We start from the raw sequence: 19,489 nt of genomic DNA on the forward strand, positions 1-19,489 counted from the left end.
CTCATAGAGTTATACTTGAGGATAGGTTAGTGAAAGCTTCAGCCATTTGATTTTCTTTTCTTGGCACATGTTCTAGCGTCACGGCCTCTAACTTTTTTATCAGTTAAGTTGCTAGCCGAAAATATGGGATGAGATTATCTTTCCTCACTTCATATTCATTTAAGATTTGATTGATTATGAGCTTGGAGTTGCCATACACTTCTAGCGTTGTGATTTCCATGTCGATCGCCATTTGGAGTCCAATAATTAGTGCTTGGTACTCAGCGACATTGTTAGAGCACAGCTCGATTAATCGGAAGGAATAGGGTAGTACTTGTCTTTGTGGTGACATGAATATTACTCATGCCCTCGTTCCGTCTGCTCGTACGGATCCATCGAAGAACATTGTCCATGTCGGGAAGATGTCAATGTAGAACACCTCCTCGTCAGGCAAGTCGTCCGAGATTTTCTAATCTGTTGGGATTGGATGATCAGCAAGGAAGTATGCTAATGCTTGTCCCTTGACGGCTTTAGCTAGGACGTAGATGATCTTATATTGATTGAGAAGCAACGCACATTTAGCTAATCACCCTGTCATAATGGGTTTGGACATAACGTACTTATTTGGGTCGGCTTTAACAACCAAGTTGATGGTGTAAGCATGCATGTAATGTCTAAGCTTTTAGACAGCAAAACTATGGCAAGGCACATTTTCTTGATTGGTGAGTAGTTAAGCTCAGCACCAATGAGAGTCCTACTTATGTAATAGAATGCTCTTTCCTTTTGGTCTTCATTTTCTTGTGCCAAAAGTGCTACAATGGAACCCTTTTGTGTGGCAATGTATAAGATGAATGGCTTTCTAGGCATGGGCACTCCTAGGACAGGTAGGTTGGCCAGGAACTTTTTTATGCTTTCAAAGGCATTGCGACAAGCGTCATCTCATATGAATGGAGCCTTATTCTTCATGAGTCAACTGAAGGGTCGACAACGTCTAGTAGTACCTTGTAGCAGTGGATACATTTTGGAGTGTGGAAGGTTGTTAGCTCCTCGTATTCGGGAGCCATGTGGATTTGATTGTATCCAGAGGAGCCGTCCATGAATGATAGTGCCTCGTGGCCAGTGGTTGTTCCACCATGATTTTGATGATCAGCAAGTGAGTCATCCTTCGGGCAAGCATCGTTGAGGTCTCGGAAGTCTACATAAACATGTATTTGTCTAAATTTCTTAAGGACAATGATGATGTTGGAGATCCATTCAGGGTATTGCACTTCTCGAATAAAGCCTGCTTCGATTAGTTTGTCAATCTTGGCCTTAATTTGTGGATGAGCTTGGATCAATAGCGTTTTTGAGTTTGGTTTATCAGTCGCCTTCCAGGCTTGAGTGTAAGACGATGCACGACGATGGTAGGGTCAAGGTCGGGCATTTCTTTGCAGGTCCAAGCAAAGACATCTTTGTACTCTATTAGCAGTTGGTAGTACTTATTGATCTCATCCGCACTTAGTAGTGCCCTTACGAAGAAAGGTTTCGGTTCCTCATTTGTGCCTATGTTGAGCTTCTTGAGATCATCAACCGTGGCTTGCCCCTCATCCTTAAGCTGTGGTTACACAACATTGACATCTTCCTCAGGGATTTTGTCTTCTTTGTCTTCTTGGATTGTGATGTAGAAGACTTCTTGGACCTCCTCTTCAGTGCAGTCTTTTTGAACTTGTTGGCATCAAGATTGGCCAATATGGATGATGGTGCGCCTCTTTACCTTAAGTTATCCTTTTGTGTCAACTTCCAAGGTTGCTTTGCGCTTCATCCATGAAAAAATTGAGCTTCGAACTCGTCCTTTGCTGCTAGACCGTTGAGCTTTTCTTCTTTTGGCATTGTCTTCCTCTTTCTAGAAGGCTACTTAATTTCTTTAAGTCTTTCCAAGGCCAACCGTTGTGGAGGAGAGCTAGCCGTGTTGCTTTGTTTCTTAGGTTTTGACAACCTTTCGAAAACAGAGCTTTGGGGTGTTGGCGTGTTAAGCCGCTTGAATATGGAAGTTCAGTATTGACCACCAATATGATCAAGTGCCAAAATTATGGGTTTTGAACGATTCAGCCTATGAAAGACTAACATTTGAGGGGTGGGTTTAGGCTCCTCTTGATTTTGTTCAACGCTCACGTTGATGTGTTGAGCACTAACATTTTTCGCTTTGCTTGAAATCTTCACGGGTGTATTTAGTGTAAAGCCAAGTTTAGCTTTGTTGTTGTCAACTCTGTAACCATGCTCCTTCAACTTCTTTTGAGTCTCGATGAGGTCATGTTCTTTGTCGTTGACGGTGTTTGCATTCTTCTTTCCAAGATTTGAAGAGGAGGCGAAATCGTACCCAGCCTTTGACATAAGTTTGTAGGCATTTGGGTTAAAACCTTCTTCGGTCTTTTTGGTTGGAAGAGAGCTTGGTTCTACCCCTTTTGACAGGGGTTTTATGAAACTTGTGGTGTTTTTGAAACTTTAGAGTTGTCTAGCTGTGTCAGAGGTAAAACTGCATTTGTCTTGAGTAACTTTTCATCGTCCTTGTGCAGCTATGTGTTGGCTTTGCTTGTTCCAGTTTCAAATAGGGATTGCCCATTCTTTCTTCTCGACATGAGGATGCATCGGAAGATAGGTGTGTTTGGTTCTTTTAAGGGTGTCACACTCCCTTTGGTTGTTGAGGGCTTAGCAGGCTCATCATCGTCTTTTCTTGAAGATGGCATAGCTTCCCCTTCTTGCTTCTTGGGCATGACTTGCCACTCCTGCTTTTTATGTGTGGCTTTGCCTGTGGATTTGATCTTTTTTGGAATAGTTTCAGCCACCATGTCTTCATCCATGTAGAACTTAGCATTCACAAAGTGTGATTCGGCTTTGGTGAATGGCTTGGTGTTGTCTTGTATCACCTTTACTCCTTCTTGGTAGAACTTTAAACATTGATGAAGGGTAGACAGCACTACTCCATTCTCATGGATTTAAGGCTTTCCTAAGAGCAAGCTATAGGAAGTTCTTACATCAATCACTAAAATAATGTGCTTGATTTGAGTTAGCCAATGGTTATCTACACTCAGATCATGCCCATCACTTTTTGTCCTCCTTGGTTAAAACCTTGGATTAGGAGGCGGATTCGGGATAGTTCATCCACCTTGATGCTGATTGTGGTCATTGTTAACTTTGGCATGATGTTTATGGTTGATCCACCATCCACAAACATGCGATTGACTTTGTGCTCCCTTACGTACCCAAAGACTAAAAGATAACGGTTGTGAGGTTTTGGTCCTAGCAGCAAGTCTTCATCACTGAAGTTGATTGCATCATGGGTGGCACAACATGTGGCATATTCATGTGGCCAAAGCTTCAAGCCTTCGTTCTTGCTTTCTTGCACTTCGTGGTCATCGAGACTCCCAAAGACCGCTACTAGTGCTTTTCGCATCTCCTTGGGCAGCCGTAGTGCTTCCTTGATGTTAAAGTATATCATCAGGTCTTCTATAGGTGTGAGGGTCATTTCTTCCTCGATAGCAATAGCTTTGCTTTTTGAGGGCTCTTCTATCTCTGTTTCGACCATGTGACAGGCATAATAGTGCACTGTTAGAAGAAGTCCTTCGGGAAGTACTTGTGCAACGAGATGGGAATGTATGGCTTTTGCTCCATGTTCCCTTACGTACATTGGCTTAGTAGCTTTTACACTTCTTTTGGGCTTCCTATTGTTGCAGCAGTATCCAAACACAATCATAGTAATGTGTGTTGTAATCGTGTCTTCAAGGTCGTGTTCAATTTACCCTTGTTGTGCTAGCTTCATGATGAGCTCCTTGAGGACGAAGCACTTGCCAATAGGATGACTCATGATACGATGGTATTTGCAGTACCTAAGATCGTTAATGTGATTCATCTCTTCGAGGTGCTTGCATTCGGGTAGCTCGATCACCTTCTTTTCCAGCAAGTCGCCTAACATTACAACCATTTCAGAGTTAGGAAAAGGGTACGTCTTCTGCTTCAACTCCCTCAAGGTGTTTTTGTACCTATCTTGGGTGCGAGAAGGCTCGTCTTTCTTTATCTCCTTCACATTGTTCTTGGAAGAGATCTTGATGGGCGCAGATAAGGCCTTGATGGGGGTAGTATAGACCGCAAAAGCTTCATTGGTGGGTTTTTTCCCAGTCTTGTCTACCTTTGGAGCGAACACCTTATCCTTTTTTAAGTCGATGATCAGCTCTTTCTTCCCATGATTGGCAATACTCAACTCCATCTCATGGGATCGAGTTGCCAATTCTTCAAAAGTTCTTGGTTTTATGCCTTGGAGGATGTAATGTAACCCCCAGTGCATGCCTTAAACACATATCTCAATGGCGGAGGTTTTAGAAAGTCGATCATTGCAATCTAGACTTAATGAACGTCATCTATTGATGTAGTCGACGATAAGTTCATCATTCCACTGCTTTTTACTCGTCAGCTCCAGCATGTTTACGGTGTGACGAGTGTTTAGAAGTGGTTGAGGAATTCTCTTTCAAGCTGATCCAAGCTGTTGATGGACTCGGGCTCGAGGTTAGTGTACCAATCAAAAGCGTTACCTTTTAGCGAGCACACGACTTACTTGACAAGGTAGTCTCCATCCGTCCCAGCATTGTTGCAAGTTTCGATGAAATCGGCAATATGCTGTTTGGGATTGCCTTTTTCTATCGAATTGCATGAATTTAGGCGGCTCATAACCCCTTGGCTTCCTCAAGGCATCAATCTTTTTGGAATAAGGCTTTGAATACAACACGAAGTCATGTGAGCTTCCTTTGTACTGCACCTTGATTGTGCTTGTGATCATATCTTGCAGTAATTGGATAGAGAGAAATCCCATGAGTGTCGCAGCTCGGTCCACCTCCAGCTTTTCTTTAGGTTACTCCACCAGAGGCTCATATTTCTCATTAGTTTCCTCCTTTTGCAGATCAACCTTTGGGTCAACTTTCTCATCATGCTGCGCCTCCAGGTGGTTGACAAGTGTAACAATCTGTAAATCCTTTTCGTCTACGGTCATTGTCAGCCTTACGATTACATCGCTCATTTGTGCCAACTGCTCCTCAATGGAAGTTGCACCAGTAGTCATAACTTGCATGGCTATGGGATACGAGCTGCTGCTTGAGTCGGCATAGGAAGTCAACTACTCAGAGTACCTCCTCGGGCTTTCTTCCCTTGGTGCCCTTAGCGAGGCCAGGGTGATCACAAGCTCATGCCTCGGGTACTCTTTCTCCTTCAGCAGGGTTAATGTAGGAGTGGAGAGCACAACAAAGAGAGCTTTTGCCTTACTTCGGGTTGTGACGCCCAAAGTGCCACCACTTGTGGCAAGGATATTCTTGTTTTTCCCGTTTGTTGCAGAAACAGCTTGATACTTTCTTGATGCCATTTGTGATTCTTGCGGATTTGAAGACAGAGATGAGAGGCCGAGATGTGTTATAGGGCGTGCCAAATTTGTAAGCATAAAAATTCTGTATCGAATGAAACGAGAACACGTGTACAAAATATATTTGTATTGATGAATTTGTAGGGTTACAATCTCTGTTTACAATTTTCCTCTAATTCAGCCTTCAAATTTGATGTTGATGCATAGGTTGTTGATCTAAGGGTCACAATGACTTCATCTCGAACGAACTATTGAATGATTGCTTCAAGTTTTGAGCTTGAAACAATGCATGGATAGTCTTCACCTCAAGTTTAGGGCTGCGGAAAAGGTGATGTTGATGTAGGACTTTGTTAGGGTCTTGGCAACTTGTTCTGGAATCGAACATTGTTACAAGTTTTGAGCTTGTAACAAAGTCTTGAAGGGATCGGCACAAGTGCTGGTTGATTCTTCAAGGGAATCATCGACTTTGGTCGAGAAAAAAGCTTCAGCTTTGGTTGTACGTTCTTCGAATAGAGCTTTGGCAACGTATTAGCCTTCAAAGATTTGGCAGAGGTTCTCCTTTTGTGAAAATTTCGGCCTTGAATGTAGAAATTGTCGACCTTTGTTTGTCCTGGGACCTTGTATTTATAGACTTCTCAAAGCTTGCCTTTGGATGGAATTGGCCTTGATTTGTGTCTTGATTCGTCCATGGGAGAATTTAGGCATGTTTTGCGTCTTAATTTCAGCCACTTTCCCTTGCTTGGCCGAAATATATAAGGCTTTCTTGTCTATTTTGCAAGCAATCTTCAATTATTGCTTGTTTTGTGAAGATGTTTTAGCTTTCATTCTGGTTTTGGGAGCAATTTGGGCTCCTTGCCGATTTTAAGGAGATTTCTTCCCCTTTGCTGCATTTTATGAATGCTTTTGAGCTTCCTTTGCTTGATTTGTGCCACGTGTCATTGATGACTTGTCCATTTGTGATGAGTCATATGCCACGTGGAGCTTTGTGATGCATTATTTGCAAGCAACAAAATTTATATGTCTACAGATTGACTTGTACTTCATATTATATTATAATGAAAATAATGAATTTAAATTAATGATGCAATATAATTATTGAAAATAGATTTTTTGAAATTACTTCTTTTGTAAATCTGAAAGACTTACAAATGTTGACTATGGTACAATTTACTGAATGGACTAAAAATTGGTGCACGCAGACATCCTTCTTCTTCTAAAAATTAAAGTGTTTATAGTGTTTGTTTTCTTTAAATATAATGAAAACTCAAAGAAAATTTTGACTGAGGAAAAGATTTGGAAATTAACTTGTTTAACTTCTTCCTTGGAACCTTTCTTTTATAGACTTAAGAAAAGAAACTTGAATGATTAAGCTTTTTACTGTTGAACCACGGGGAGCTGCTGCTTTTTTTTTTCTTTTTTTTTTTTTTCTTACTGTTGATAAATAGTGAACTGTCTGAATAATTGTTGCAATTCCCATTAAATGATTCATGGCTTTTACTGTGTTAATGATGGCTTGAGTGCTTCACGTGGTGACTGACTATGTTTCACATGGTGACTAATTTGTGCTTCGCATTATGGCCTGAGTGATTCATGTGGTGACTGACTGTGTTTCACATGATGATTGACTTGTGCTTCACATGGTGACTTTCACATGATGGCTAACTTGTGAGTCACATGGTTTGATCATTCGAATTGATCTTGTGCATCTTGGTAGTCGGCCCACCTGGTACTTTGAGTGTTCGGCTTTACTAGTTGTTGTAATGATGCATTTGAAGATTCTTCGTCTTCATCAGACTGGCTGGGTTGGTTTAATTGCAACAGTAATTGAGCGGTTTGTGATTGTAACTGTGTTGCTTGAGCGAGAAATTTTTGTCCAAGGTCTTCAATTTCTACAACTTTGTGCTTCGATGTTATGACTTGGAAGATTTTGATTTTCCTTTTAGTGAGGAAGATGGGGAGATGTTTGATAATGATTGTGTCACAACAACTAGTTGTGAGTTAATAGGTAATTCACTAAGAACTTGGTCGATGATTCTTTGCTCATTGAACTTGTCCCACCATTTCACTGATCTGACTCTATGAACTTCTTCATTGTCTCATTCATACCTCCATTTTGAAATCCATGGGACTTTATATTTGGCAATGAAAATTAAAAGAAGTAGTATTTTCTTATTGAACTGACTTCTGTCGAATCTTGACTGGAAATGGTTGACTTTGTGCATGAACGATTATGGGATGAGACTGTTGTTGGGCCATGAACTGACCACCACTTGGAGAACCAAGCTGGGAGTATTGGTTGAAATTTCTTGTCAAAGTTGATAAACCAAGAGCGACTGAATCCTCATTCTGATAGAGGAAAATGTTGATCCATGCATTGATGTAATCATAATAATTATATTGAATATTTGATGGTTGAGTATGAAGGGACTTGTGTTTGTAAATGGGAATTCCCCATTCCTTTTCTGTCATGATTTTTCCAATGTGGAAATTATGGTGAAGGATGTTGTTTTCATCTGTGTGACTAGTGATGGGTTTAATGGTTATTGACTCGGTTTCAAAGAGAATATACATACATACATACATACATACATAATCACGTGTGTATAATATGTTATATTGTATTGCAGGTATCAGATTGGAGTTAGTTATCCATCTATACAATCCCCATCTAACACAATGAGCAACTTTGCTCGTGGGGAAGTGACAAGCTTGGCTTTCACTTACCTTCTTTTTGGTCATTTCCTACAAAGCATCAAGTTGGCACTTGTACACTTTTTAAGTGTTCAGCTCTTATTCGTTTAGAGCATCTCATAAAGATGCTGTAAAAATTTTACAACCAAACTCTATTTTAAAGAGTCAAATTAAACAAAAAATAAAAATAAAAAATATATATCTCCAACCAATTCTAGAAAAGAGCGTCTATTATAGCAAAACGAATGGTCACTCTTTAAATTTATAGAGCAACTGTTCATCAGTTAAATATTGAAAGGGTGGACTGTTGAGCAATGAGAAAAGGCAGAGGGAGTAGTTTTTTTAGAAAATGAACAGGTTGAGTTTGAATTAACTGAGTAGCTAAAATAGGTGTTTGACTAGTCACTTGCCAGTTTAACAAAAATTTAGAACTTCTCTTGGAGATGCTTAGCCATACGTCAATCTATAAGGTATCTCCAATTGGGGATTGCAATTTGAGATGCCAAAAACATATTTACATCCCATATTATATTTCCGGCATATGTAATGACAAAATCTACTCCAATGGGAAGAATGTAAATTTGAAATCCTATTTAGTTTTCTCTCTTTGATTAGTGAGACTTGCACCAAAAGAATTAATAATGAAGTTAAATTTAGTTTTTTATTTAATCTTTTGGTGAAGATAGATAATTTACATTTTTTGGCAAAAACAAAAAGATGTCAAATGCAGTCATTTTGAATCTCGTATTGAAAATGCCCTGTGTACCACCTATTTTGCTTATCCAATTTCTGATTTGGTTGGATAGCTAATAAGATTTTTTGAGTGCTAACAGTAATTTTTTTTTTTTTTTTTATCATAAATGAAATGACGTTTTGACAATTACCCCCAAAATCACATACAACGCAGGCTTGCCCAAGAAAATCATTTATTGGACAAAAGGACTCAATAAAAATATTTTTTCATATATTAAATAACATAACCACTTAGTCATACGGTCTATAGTGTTCCTTTTTTACTTGTTAGGTCCCAAATATAAACAGAAATGAACACCGAAGCATGCAGATACCGCAAGGGGGAGGAGGGTGAAAACGAAACGGAAGTGTAGACAAAGGTCATCTTCGTCTTGCAAAACCGGCCACAAAGAGCAGTGGAAGAAACCATTCCTGTAAAATCAGTTTGAATTGCAACACAAGGGCGCGTCTAAAAGGCCCCGGAAGTTAAAATCCTAGAACAAAATGATGTGATAGTTGATCACGTACAAGCCATGCTATTGCTTCCTATTTTCTGGGAGGCAAGTAATAGTGATTGTAATAGTGTTACATACACTTGAATCAACTTCTAGCCTACTTAAAAAATCTCTAGTACCTTTGCCGCTCAATCGTACAACCCTTCTTGCTCCCAAATATCCACGAGAAAATCTACCATTTCCTGTTAATGTCGGAACCAGGAAAAAAAAATTAGATAGTGTGTTTGTAAGGATAACAGCGGGCAGGCAGGGGCAGGGGCTCACCGGGAGAGGGATAGGCTGAGGGAAAGGCTTTGTACTCCCAAGTAAACTTTCATATGACGCGTTCCAACTGCAAAGGCAGAATGATTTAACCATGCTGAGACAATGAGTGCTGACAATGTACAGAAAGGTACTCATGAATACCCATTGCCTACTTTACACTTTACTGTGAACCAAGCACTCAACGTGCTTGGACAACTTCCCGGTCCCCATTTATGACATGCAACGAAACTTAGAATGAAGAAATCCTTGTATGGTGTTCTCATAAATAAAAAAACTAGCATTATTGGGGAAAAAAATGCTTTTAATTTGTTTATTTTTGTACAATGCATTGATGAAAATGTGAAATTGTCCTCAATTGTCTAACATGTATCTGGTTAAACATAAGTAAGAGGTCCAATGAGCAAAATAATTCTTTCTGGCTGATCTAAACATATCGTGAAGAGGTCACCGGAAATGGTAGATACTCTCTAGTCCTAGTGTTTGAGGCAAAAACTCTACAGTTGTCAGATTTTGAACAAAGACAGGGTGTAAGTCTGAATGTCTTTTCCGTTCAACACTGATGGCGAAGCGGCAGACAATCTCACTATTCACTTGGAGGACAACTCCGATGTTTGATAAGGTGTAAGTCTGGCTAGTTTCTTAATAGCAGAAAAAGAACCACTCGCTGGTAGTGTCAAGAATGCCATCCGAAGGGAGTGGAGAAACGTCGTTCATTGTGATGATGTGAAAATAGCTTGGGCCAACCCCAATGTCTACACGATTACAGTTGAGTCGAAGGAGGCGGCACACTGATTAGTCGATAAGGGCCCGTGGTATGTGAACAACGATGTCTTTTCCGTTCAACATTGACCTCTGAATTACTCACTAGATGAGATTGTAACGTGTAAGGCGGCATTCTGGATACAAGCTCATGGCGTTCCCCTTGGTCTAATGACAAGTGCAAATGCTGCAACTATTGCCAATCGAATTGGGTGAATGATTTATGTGGAGGATCCGTGTCGCACAGGTATCGGATTCTTGCGAATGCAAGTCGAGGTTGACACAGCAAGACCTCTTCCGATAGGATTCATGTTGCCTAGAGAATTTGGAGGCAAGACGATGATCCGCCTAAGATACGAAGGTCTGAGAAAATTCTATTATCGTTGCGGAAGACTAGGCCATACTGACCGGAAAGAGCACCCATGTGAATATCCACTATGTCTGTTGGTAACAAAGGAAGGCCTGGCATATAGGAGAGACATTTGTGTTGAGGCGATGAAGGGCTCAGCACCGTTGTTTCCTACCAAAATAGGCAAAAGGTCAGGTGGTCAACATGATGGTTTAAACTTTAATCATTGGAGGCATCGAGCAGAACGAGAAAACGATGGTCTCCACAAAAATCGAATCAATGGCGAAACTCCTCCTCCGGCTACCGGCAAGATGGTGATTCAGGATGACTCAAGCGTTACGAACGAGTTAACTCAAGCAGATAGCACGGGCGTGGGTAAGCGTGCCAGTCATAATGACTCTTTGCAGCAGGTAGAGGTAATCATGATGCCTTAAAAGAGGAAAAACCAGTCATTAACCCCCGAATGTCTTCACAAATCATGTTCCCACCCAAGTTATCTCTGGTTCTTCGACATACACATTGTCAAGGATCGATCCTATCAACAGCCTTATCCCTAATTTGCAGTCAACTAGTCATCCTAACCATGCATCTCTTCTCACATCAATCCCCAATCACCCCAACTCGAGCCCAACAATGACATATTCAGATGATACCCGTGAACCCCACTCTCCCACTAAGGTTTTACACAACTCTATAAGCATCACCCCCACGTGTCCATTTCTCTTACCTCTTAACACCCATACCGAAACAAAGCCACCCCCAAACCAAAAAACTAGGACCCACTGCCTAGATGACCCAAATATCACATTTACCCCAACTACAAAGCCATTTCTTTTACCAAGCCCACAATCCCCAAAACACGATGAACCCTCTCTCATCTTTTAGGAAAAAAGGAAAGAAACCCATTCCCAAAACCCAAACAAAAGGGCCCAAAAAAACCAAAAGCTTTAACCCAGGACCATAACTCCGACAATCAAATACAAGGGGGATGAGAGGGAGAGGGCGTGATAGAGGAAAAGGATGGAGCCATCTTGAAAGTTCAGTATTCAGTGATGGACAATCAAATTTTGTGACGGAGGGAAATCTAAATGATGTGAGAATCGATATCTCGCAGAATGTGGAGAGACACCAAAACAAAATTGATGTTGATCCTATTGGAGTAGTGGGTGGATTGAATCTTTGGTGGAATTCTAATATGTCAGTTCAAATTCTATCATCTTCCCAGTTCTTTATTAACACAATGATCTCTTTCTCTTCTGGTGGTACTCAAATCGGGGTGCCTTATTTCTATGGTCCGCCTCACCAAGTGGACAAAGCCTCTTTCTGGGCATCAGTTATGAACATGGGAAGAAGTATTTGTGGTCCTTGGATGGTGGTATGAGATCTCAATGAATTGGTTTGGCATCATGAAAAGGAGGGTGGAAGCCCTTGGCGTCCTAGTAGAATCTGGTATCTCCGTGATTTTGTTGAAAATAATAACCTCTTGGATTTGGGATTTAGTGGACCCAAATTCACATGGGCACGAAAAGAGGATGGTGTGACAATTTTACAAGAACGGTTAGACCGGTTCCTTGTTAATGAAGCATGGATCGATCTGTGGCCCGACTTTACAGTTTATCATGCCCAACGTATCGGTTCCGACCACAACCCAATTTTTCTTGATACTCTGCGACATACCCCAAAAACCAAAAAGTTGTTCAAGTTTGAAGCTTTTTGGGTGGACGATCCTGATTGTAAGAAGATTGTCGAGCAAGGGTGGAATGAAGGTAATCGAAGGGGAAACTTGCAGCGTTGGAATTCCTCTTTGAGCCAATGTTGGAAACGTCTGGTCCATTGGAGCAAGGCGAAATTCTCAAATGAGAGAAAGAAAGCAGTAGAGTTGCTAGCTAAGCTCAATCACATACAGGCAAGCAACACCATCAATGATCAGAGAGATGGAAATTAATGCTCAACTGTCTGATATTTGGACTCGTGAGGAGACATATTGGAAACAACGCTCCCGAATTCAATGGCTGAAGGAAGGCGATGTAAATACCCGTTTCTTTCACCTTTCAACAAAAACAAAGAAGTTGGAACCGAATCACTTGTATTGCTAGCGACGAAAGGGTATGGGCAGAGACCAATGTTGCAATTAGGAATACCTTTGAAGCATTTTATAAGAGTCTTTACTCTTATGATGGTTCTAGAGATTGGGTCCAGTCTTTGATTGCATTCAACCATCGGTAACAAACAACATAAATCAGATTTTGTGTTCTCCTTTTACATACGAAGAAGTTAAAGGAGCAACTTTTCAGCTGGGTTCTTTGAAGGCTCCTGGACCGGACTGCTTTCCGGGGCTCTTTATCATCATTTTTAGGAAACTATTAATCACACTATTGTTAGCACAGCAGTTGATTTCTCTAGGGGTTCTATCACGTTGAACCATATTAATAAAACACATATTGCCCTTATTCCCAAAGTTCCCAATCCTGAAAATACTAGCCGGTATCGCCCCATTAGCCTTTGCAACAACTCTTACAAGATTCTATCCAAGATACTTTCAAACAGATTGAAAACCATCCTCCCTAACTGCCAAATACAAGATAATTTGTTAATAGCCCATGAGGTTTTTCACTACCTCAAGTTGAAGAGGAAGGGTGGAAAGCATGAACTGGGCCTTAAACTTGATATGCACAAAGCGTATGACCAGGTGGAGTGGGATTTTTTTGGAGGAAATGATGGTGAGGATGGGTTTTAATGGGGCGTAGATTCGGTTAGTCATGGGCTATGTGACTACTATCTCTTTCTCGGTGGTGATCAATGGGAAACTAAGGAACTATTTTGTTCCTACAAGAGGTCTTAGGCAAGGGGACCCTTTATCACCCTACCTATTCCTCCTCGTGAGTGAAGTATTGTCCCAAAACATTGTTTGTGCTACTAATCGTGGTTTATTGCAGGAAGTCAAGATTAGTTGTAGCGGACCAATTATTTCCCACTTATGGTTTGCCGATGACTCTTTCATCCAAGCAAATGAGCTGAACAGCAGGATTCTTATGAACATTTTGGAGAACTATTGTCATGTATCTGGGCAAAGAATTAATTACACAAAATCTTCCATCTTCCTCAACCAAAATTGCCCTTCCAAAGTTACCTCATTGGTCTACTCTTTGTTCAAAATTGCTCATTCCGAGGACACTGGGCGTTACCTTGGCATCCCATCAGTATGGGGGAGGTCTTAACACGATGCACTAACCTAAGTCCAAGATAAAGTCCTTAGCAAAATACAAGGGTGGAAAGCTAAGACTCACAATGGCAGGAAGAAAAGTCCTACTAAAGTCTATAGCACTAGCAATCCCTACGTATCCTATGTCATGTTTCAAGTTCCCTGTGGCCACTCACAACTTTTTGAATGGAGCCTTGAGCAACTTTTGGTGGGGTGAATCTGAAACAGAGAATAAAATGCATTGGAAAGCTTGGAAGGATCTTTGTGTGGCCAAGGATAAAGGGGGCATGGGCTTTAGAGACTTGGAACACTTCAACAATGCTCTTCAAACCAAGCAATGCAGGAGGTTGTGGGAAAATCCTAATGCTTTATGGGTTCGGGTTTTGAAAGCCCGTTATTTTCCTAATGGGGATTTTCTTTCGGCTACTAGAGGAGCATGACCCTCATGGGCATGGAGCAGCTTGTTACATGGTTGGGAGATATGGCACGGTGGCTCTAAATGGCAGGTGGGTGATGGCACTAAGATAAGAATATGGCGAGACAACTAGCTAACTCGTTTGGAGCAATCATGCCTTACTCCCTCCATGATTGTCCCTAGACCTATTCCAACCATGGTAGAGTTGTTGATTAACAAAGAGAGGAGAATGTGGAACTGGGAGGAGATTGTGCATATTTTATCAACTCATGATATTGAGCTCATTTTAACCATACCCTTGCACAATATTAGTGAATTTGACAGGTTGGTATGGCCTTGGAATCGAAATGGGCAATATTCGATTTGAAGGTTATCATTGGGCAATGTCAAAGCATGCTAGCGAGCCTCCTGGTATTAACCCTCACCAATCCCACCAAGTGGATCCGAAACTATGGAAGTTAATATGGAGTATGACGACAGTACCGAAAATCAACTACTTTCTATGGAGAGCTATTTCAAATGCCATTCCTACAAAACACAACCTGTTCTCTCGACACATTGGCATGGACCCTAGATGTTCATTTTGTGGTACAGAGGATGAAACCTTAGAACATATAGTTCTCAAGTGCCCGTGGGTGCACTATGTGTGGTACGGCTCTCACTTATGTTATCGCCCCAATAATCAAGCAATTACCTCTCTTGATCGCTGGCTTCTATGCATGGCTACGATGGGATCTGCATCTTCAAGGGATGCTATCTGGTTATATATTGGGGTGATATGTTGGGAGATTTGGAAAGAACGATGTCATGCAATTTTCAAGAAGGTGGCTCCCAACCCCATCTCTGTCTTAGCAAGATGTAAGAGTATGTACAATGACATAACAAATACACACCAGGCTCCCATCAATTGTTAGTCCAGAGGACCATTCAATTCATAGGTGGATCCCTCCGGTGGACCCATACGTAAAGGTTAACATTGATGGGGCTTGGAACTCTTCCACAATGGAAGCTGGAGTGGGAGTTGTTATTCAAAATTCTAGTGGTGAACTCACTTGTGGTGAGTCCAGTTTCTTGAAGAGAGCTTCAGTTGAAGAGGTTAAAGTTGAAGCAGTATTAACAGGGATGAAACTAGCTTCAACAAAAAACTTCCAGCATGTTATGATTGAGAGTGATTCTATGGTGGTCATGGAGGCCATCAATTGTCCTTCTCACAGCAAGATATGGTGAATTTACCCCATTATCGCTGAGATTCGACGATTGGCATCTCATTTTCTTCAGTAACTTGGACTTGGACAGCAAGGTCGTCCAATCGAGCAGCTCATTTGGCAGCTGCACTTGCCAACTCGAGGGTGAGACGCTTCCAATGGGCTTCAACGCCCCCCTCCCTCTTTGGTTCTGGTACTTTCACGTGATGGACTCCCATGTCCTCTGCCATTGGTAGTCTGAAGGTGGCCACTCCATTGCCATCCTCTATTTTTTGTATGCCTTAATGGCTTTTTGTAGCTAGTGTTATCTTCTCTTCTTGAGATTTACTTTCTCTGTATGGTTGGTATCACTATGTATCCCTAGCTGGGATCAGAGTCTTTTATGACTCCACTTGTACTTGTTATCTCTTTCAATATATTTCCTCATTTTTCCCAAAAAAAAAAAAAAAAAAAAACATAAAAGGTACAATAAGTTTGAGTCGAAAAAGAATAGAAGCAGCAACCTACCTTAATTTGGGTTCTCGAATTTTCTTTGACGGGCTGTCAGACTTTTTATTCCCTATCCAAAGGTGCCTAGTCTGGCTCCAGAGAAGAAGACCTGCACCACAGATACCATGTAATATAACTTTAACAAGGCTCCACACACACATTTGTCAAAGCAAAAAAAAAAAAAAAAAAAAAATGTGATAGCAAGATACAAAAACTGACAAGAACCACAGTGTTAAACCATTCTTGAAATCATAGAAAGTACAGTGACTGTAAATAAAACCTTCCAAGATCACATCTGCAATGAAATTTGGTAGGCAAAAGTTCAGAAAAATTTGAGAAACGGGCTACTAGTAACACATAATTATTTGACTCCATTACAGGTAAGATACTGCCAAAGCAGCTCAGTCCTTTGGAATGTCCATGAGGAGTCCGTATAAGACCCACCTGATAGTGAGTCATTAAACAAATTTCCAACGTGTAGAAACTATCTCAGAAATTTGAACATAAAATTCTCAGAAATTGATAAAACCATAACAAGAACAAATAAATAAAAAACTTGCCATGATTTACAAATTCGGCAGGGGTGCTACTGCTGCCAGAGCCACCATGTGGATCAAGGATCTGGTTTGTGCTGATTGATGAGATGCTTCCCTGGGACTGAACTGCACTGTTGTCCATATCCCACGTGCTGGTGGTCCAAAAATCCTCTGATATGCTTGGTTTCTTTACAGTCCGACCTTCGTTTAATAACCCTCTTGGTGGCTCATTCACTGAGGTTTTCAGTGCGGTCTTACTATGGCATGCTAGACAACCACTGCTCTGTTACAAACCACATCTCATTCTGTTAGAAATAAAAAATAATTCTAAAATTTAACAACACCAACAATACTAACTAAACATAAAAACAAACCTGTACAATACAGTAAAAACTACAGGACCCTAGTCAAAGTCCCCACGATAAATTCGCAAAACATCACCCCAAGAAAGTTTCTCCAAACACAACTAGAAAAGGAAAAGATCAAAAATTAAAATTAAAATAAAAAATAAAAAAAAAGAACTTTTTTTTCCTTCAAAATGATAAGAACTGGCATTGTCAATACAAATCTATAGTGTGAGGTGAACACTGAACAGAAAAATGTCCTTGACGATAATTAAAAGGGGCTCAAAATAAGCAAAAAAGAACATGATTCCATCGCACTGACATAACTCCAGCTCCTGGTATCAGTACTAGCCAATAGTACTTTGCTAAAACTCTTAATCAGAATATGCTTACAGCCAAATTCCAAAAGCCAATTCAACGAAAGAAACATTATGCAACAGCTCTATTAGATATCATCCAAATATAGTCAATCAATCAACATCCAATGACCAAAGAGATGTTAAATCTTTGCCGATTGGCATCTGATTGGATTGACTTTAATCTAACTGAATTCAACTATTGATATTTTTTTATCGAGTCCAACTGTATAAATTCCCAATTGCCATGTGTTTCTGTTGTCACAAAAGACTAAGAGGGGTGTACTCAATTGAAATTTTGATGTATTTTAACAGAATTGAAGTCTATGAATTTTAATGGATTCATATAGACTCCACATGAATTTTAATGGATTCACATAGACTCCACATGAAATTTTAAGAAATTTTATATGGATTTTGTTATGATGTTTAGTGGATATTAATGAAGCTTTTATAGCATTTATGGAGGATCCTATCAAGTAACGATGAGGACGCCAAAAGGAAAGCAGACAAGAAAGGAAGATTTCTACAGTGATGAAGGGGAGTGGTATTGCCAAGTACAACATGTATATGGGTGATTATGGCATACCAAGATCAGGCAAGGAAATTGAATACAAAAAAAGATCAGGCAAGGAAATTGATGATTAGAAATTGATTGAGTTAAATTGGGATTTTAGGGTTCTCTAAAACAAATAATAAACAAAATTGGCCATGAGTAGAACACAAGAAAATTGCTGATTACTGGTTGTCTTCCTTGAAGAGAAACAAGATAAAGATTTGGCCGTACAAAGAAGACAGAAATTGAAAAAGAAGTTTGTATATTTCTGGACGTGTTACCACTACATGTCTGCTTAGAAGAAGAGTTCGTTCATTTCCAAGTCTGCTCGTATTTTATAGAGGAAGGAATCACAATGAAATCTTAGGGTAGAGCCGTAGAGGCATGATTTGTGAGGGCTTTTCTTATTTCTATTTTCTACTCTAGAATCCACCAAAATCCTCCAACTCCTAGATTCCTACAAATTCACTGAATTTTAAATACAACCAGATTTTGAAACATTTTTAAGAACTCGGGATTGAATACCACCAGATTTTCACAGACTCTTTAAAAATCAAGATTGAATACTACTAGAGTTTGACAGACTCATTTAAAATTAAAACCTAAATTGAATACAGTCTGAAAAGATTTTTAACCTTACTTAACCACATACAATCATAATAAGTTGGTGAAATTCCTAAAACTAAAATGCCAGTATAAAACCCAAAATCCCAATTCCGATTCATCAATTTTTGACGCAACAATGCAATCCATTTACTCTTCCACGCATCCCAATCAAATCAAGTACAACAGTATCTAATTAACTCACAAAAATAATAAAAATGGAGAAACCCCAGAAATCCCATTAAACCACTCAATCCAATGGAATTACCAAATCCAGAAAAGGATTCAGAAAACTTACCCCATGCATGCAATACAAGGAAGACCCAGAAAGCAAAATCAGATCTACTCCAAGGATTTTCCTAGGAAAATGTAAAATCAGCAACAAAATCCGATGGAAAACAGATTGCAGGAAAGAAAACCAGAGAGCCCCTCCTGAGAATCCAAAGAAGAAGATAACGCATGGGTCTCAACCCAACGATTGAAACTAATCAAAAACAAAAGATGGAAAGAAAAAAATAAAAGAATATTTGATGAACAGCGACTGACCTGTGAGAAAATATTTCTTCTTTGATATCAGTCTCTTGCTTTCATTCCTGATATCGAAATCCAAAGGCATACACTTCCTGAAGCAAACAAGCCCAGAAGGGATGGCCCTTTGGATTGTTCGAGTTTCCCTTCTTCTGGTTCTTCGATGGCGAATGACAATTATTGGGAAGCGGAAGAAAAAACGTACGACTGAGATGGAAAGTTTACATAATGGAGGAGAATCTCTCCCTCCTAATCTCTCTTTCCTTCTCTCTTCTCTTATTTCAACGGCTACGATTTAACCACATCATCATCTTATATTAATTTTTTATAAAAATAATAAGACAAAAAAACAATGTAAAATGATGGGAATAGAAAGGAAGAGAATCATACTCATTACATAATCCAAAGGGCTTGGACTTGTAAAAGAATAAGGATCCTGGAGATCCTCAAATCGTATCTATTCATCATACATCGTGCGATCAGAAATCATTTTAAATATTTTTATTTTAAATTTTTATAAATAGTACCTGACGAAAACTGATTTCACGATATACGATGAACGGATACGATTTGAGGATCCTTAAGA

The 19,489-nt window shown here is 40.0% G+C and overlaps 1 protein-coding gene across 1 annotated transcript; it reads right to left on the reverse strand.

Moving 5' to 3' along the window:
* Window positions 1-9,211: 9,211 nt before the first annotated feature.
* On the reverse strand, window positions 9,212-19,122 carry LOC125478724. Its single transcript, XM_048587214.1, has 6 exons — window positions 18,922-19,122; window positions 18,674-18,807; window positions 16,541-16,799; window positions 15,999-16,089; window positions 9,562-9,628; window positions 9,212-9,479 (listed from the first exon to the last, which is right to left on the reverse strand). The coding sequence occupies exons 1-6, from the start codon at window positions 18,989-18,991 to the stop codon at window positions 9,426-9,428; spliced, it is 675 nt and encodes a 224-aa protein (XP_048443171.1). The 5' UTR covers window positions 18,992-19,122; the 3' UTR covers window positions 9,212-9,425.
* Window positions 19,123-19,489: the final 367 nt, after the last annotated feature.

Source organism: the organism of the source record quoted next, unplaced genomic scaffold, assembly GCF_019419815.1.
Source record: "Pyrus x bretschneideri cultivar Hongxiangsu unplaced genomic scaffold, Pyrus_bretschneideri_v1 Contig26, whole genome shotgun sequence".
NCBI lineage: Eukaryota > Viridiplantae > Streptophyta > Magnoliopsida > Rosales > Rosaceae > Pyrus > Pyrus x bretschneideri.

Bases quoted from the DNA above. Each gene is read 5' to 3' on its own strand.
- LOC125478724 (XM_048587214.1), bottom strand. From the start codon at position 18,991: ATGCCTTTGGATTTCGATATCAGGAATGAAAGCAAGAGACTGATATCA. The intron at 16,090-16,540 runs GCAAGTTTTTTA...TCTGTGGTGCAG, and splicing joins TGCCGAATTTGTAAATCATG to GTCTTCTTCTCTGGAGCCAG. The intron at 9,629-15,998 runs GTAGGTTGCTGC...CTGCCTTTGCAG, and splicing joins ATTCGAGAACCCAAATTAAG to TTGGAACGCGTCATATGAAA.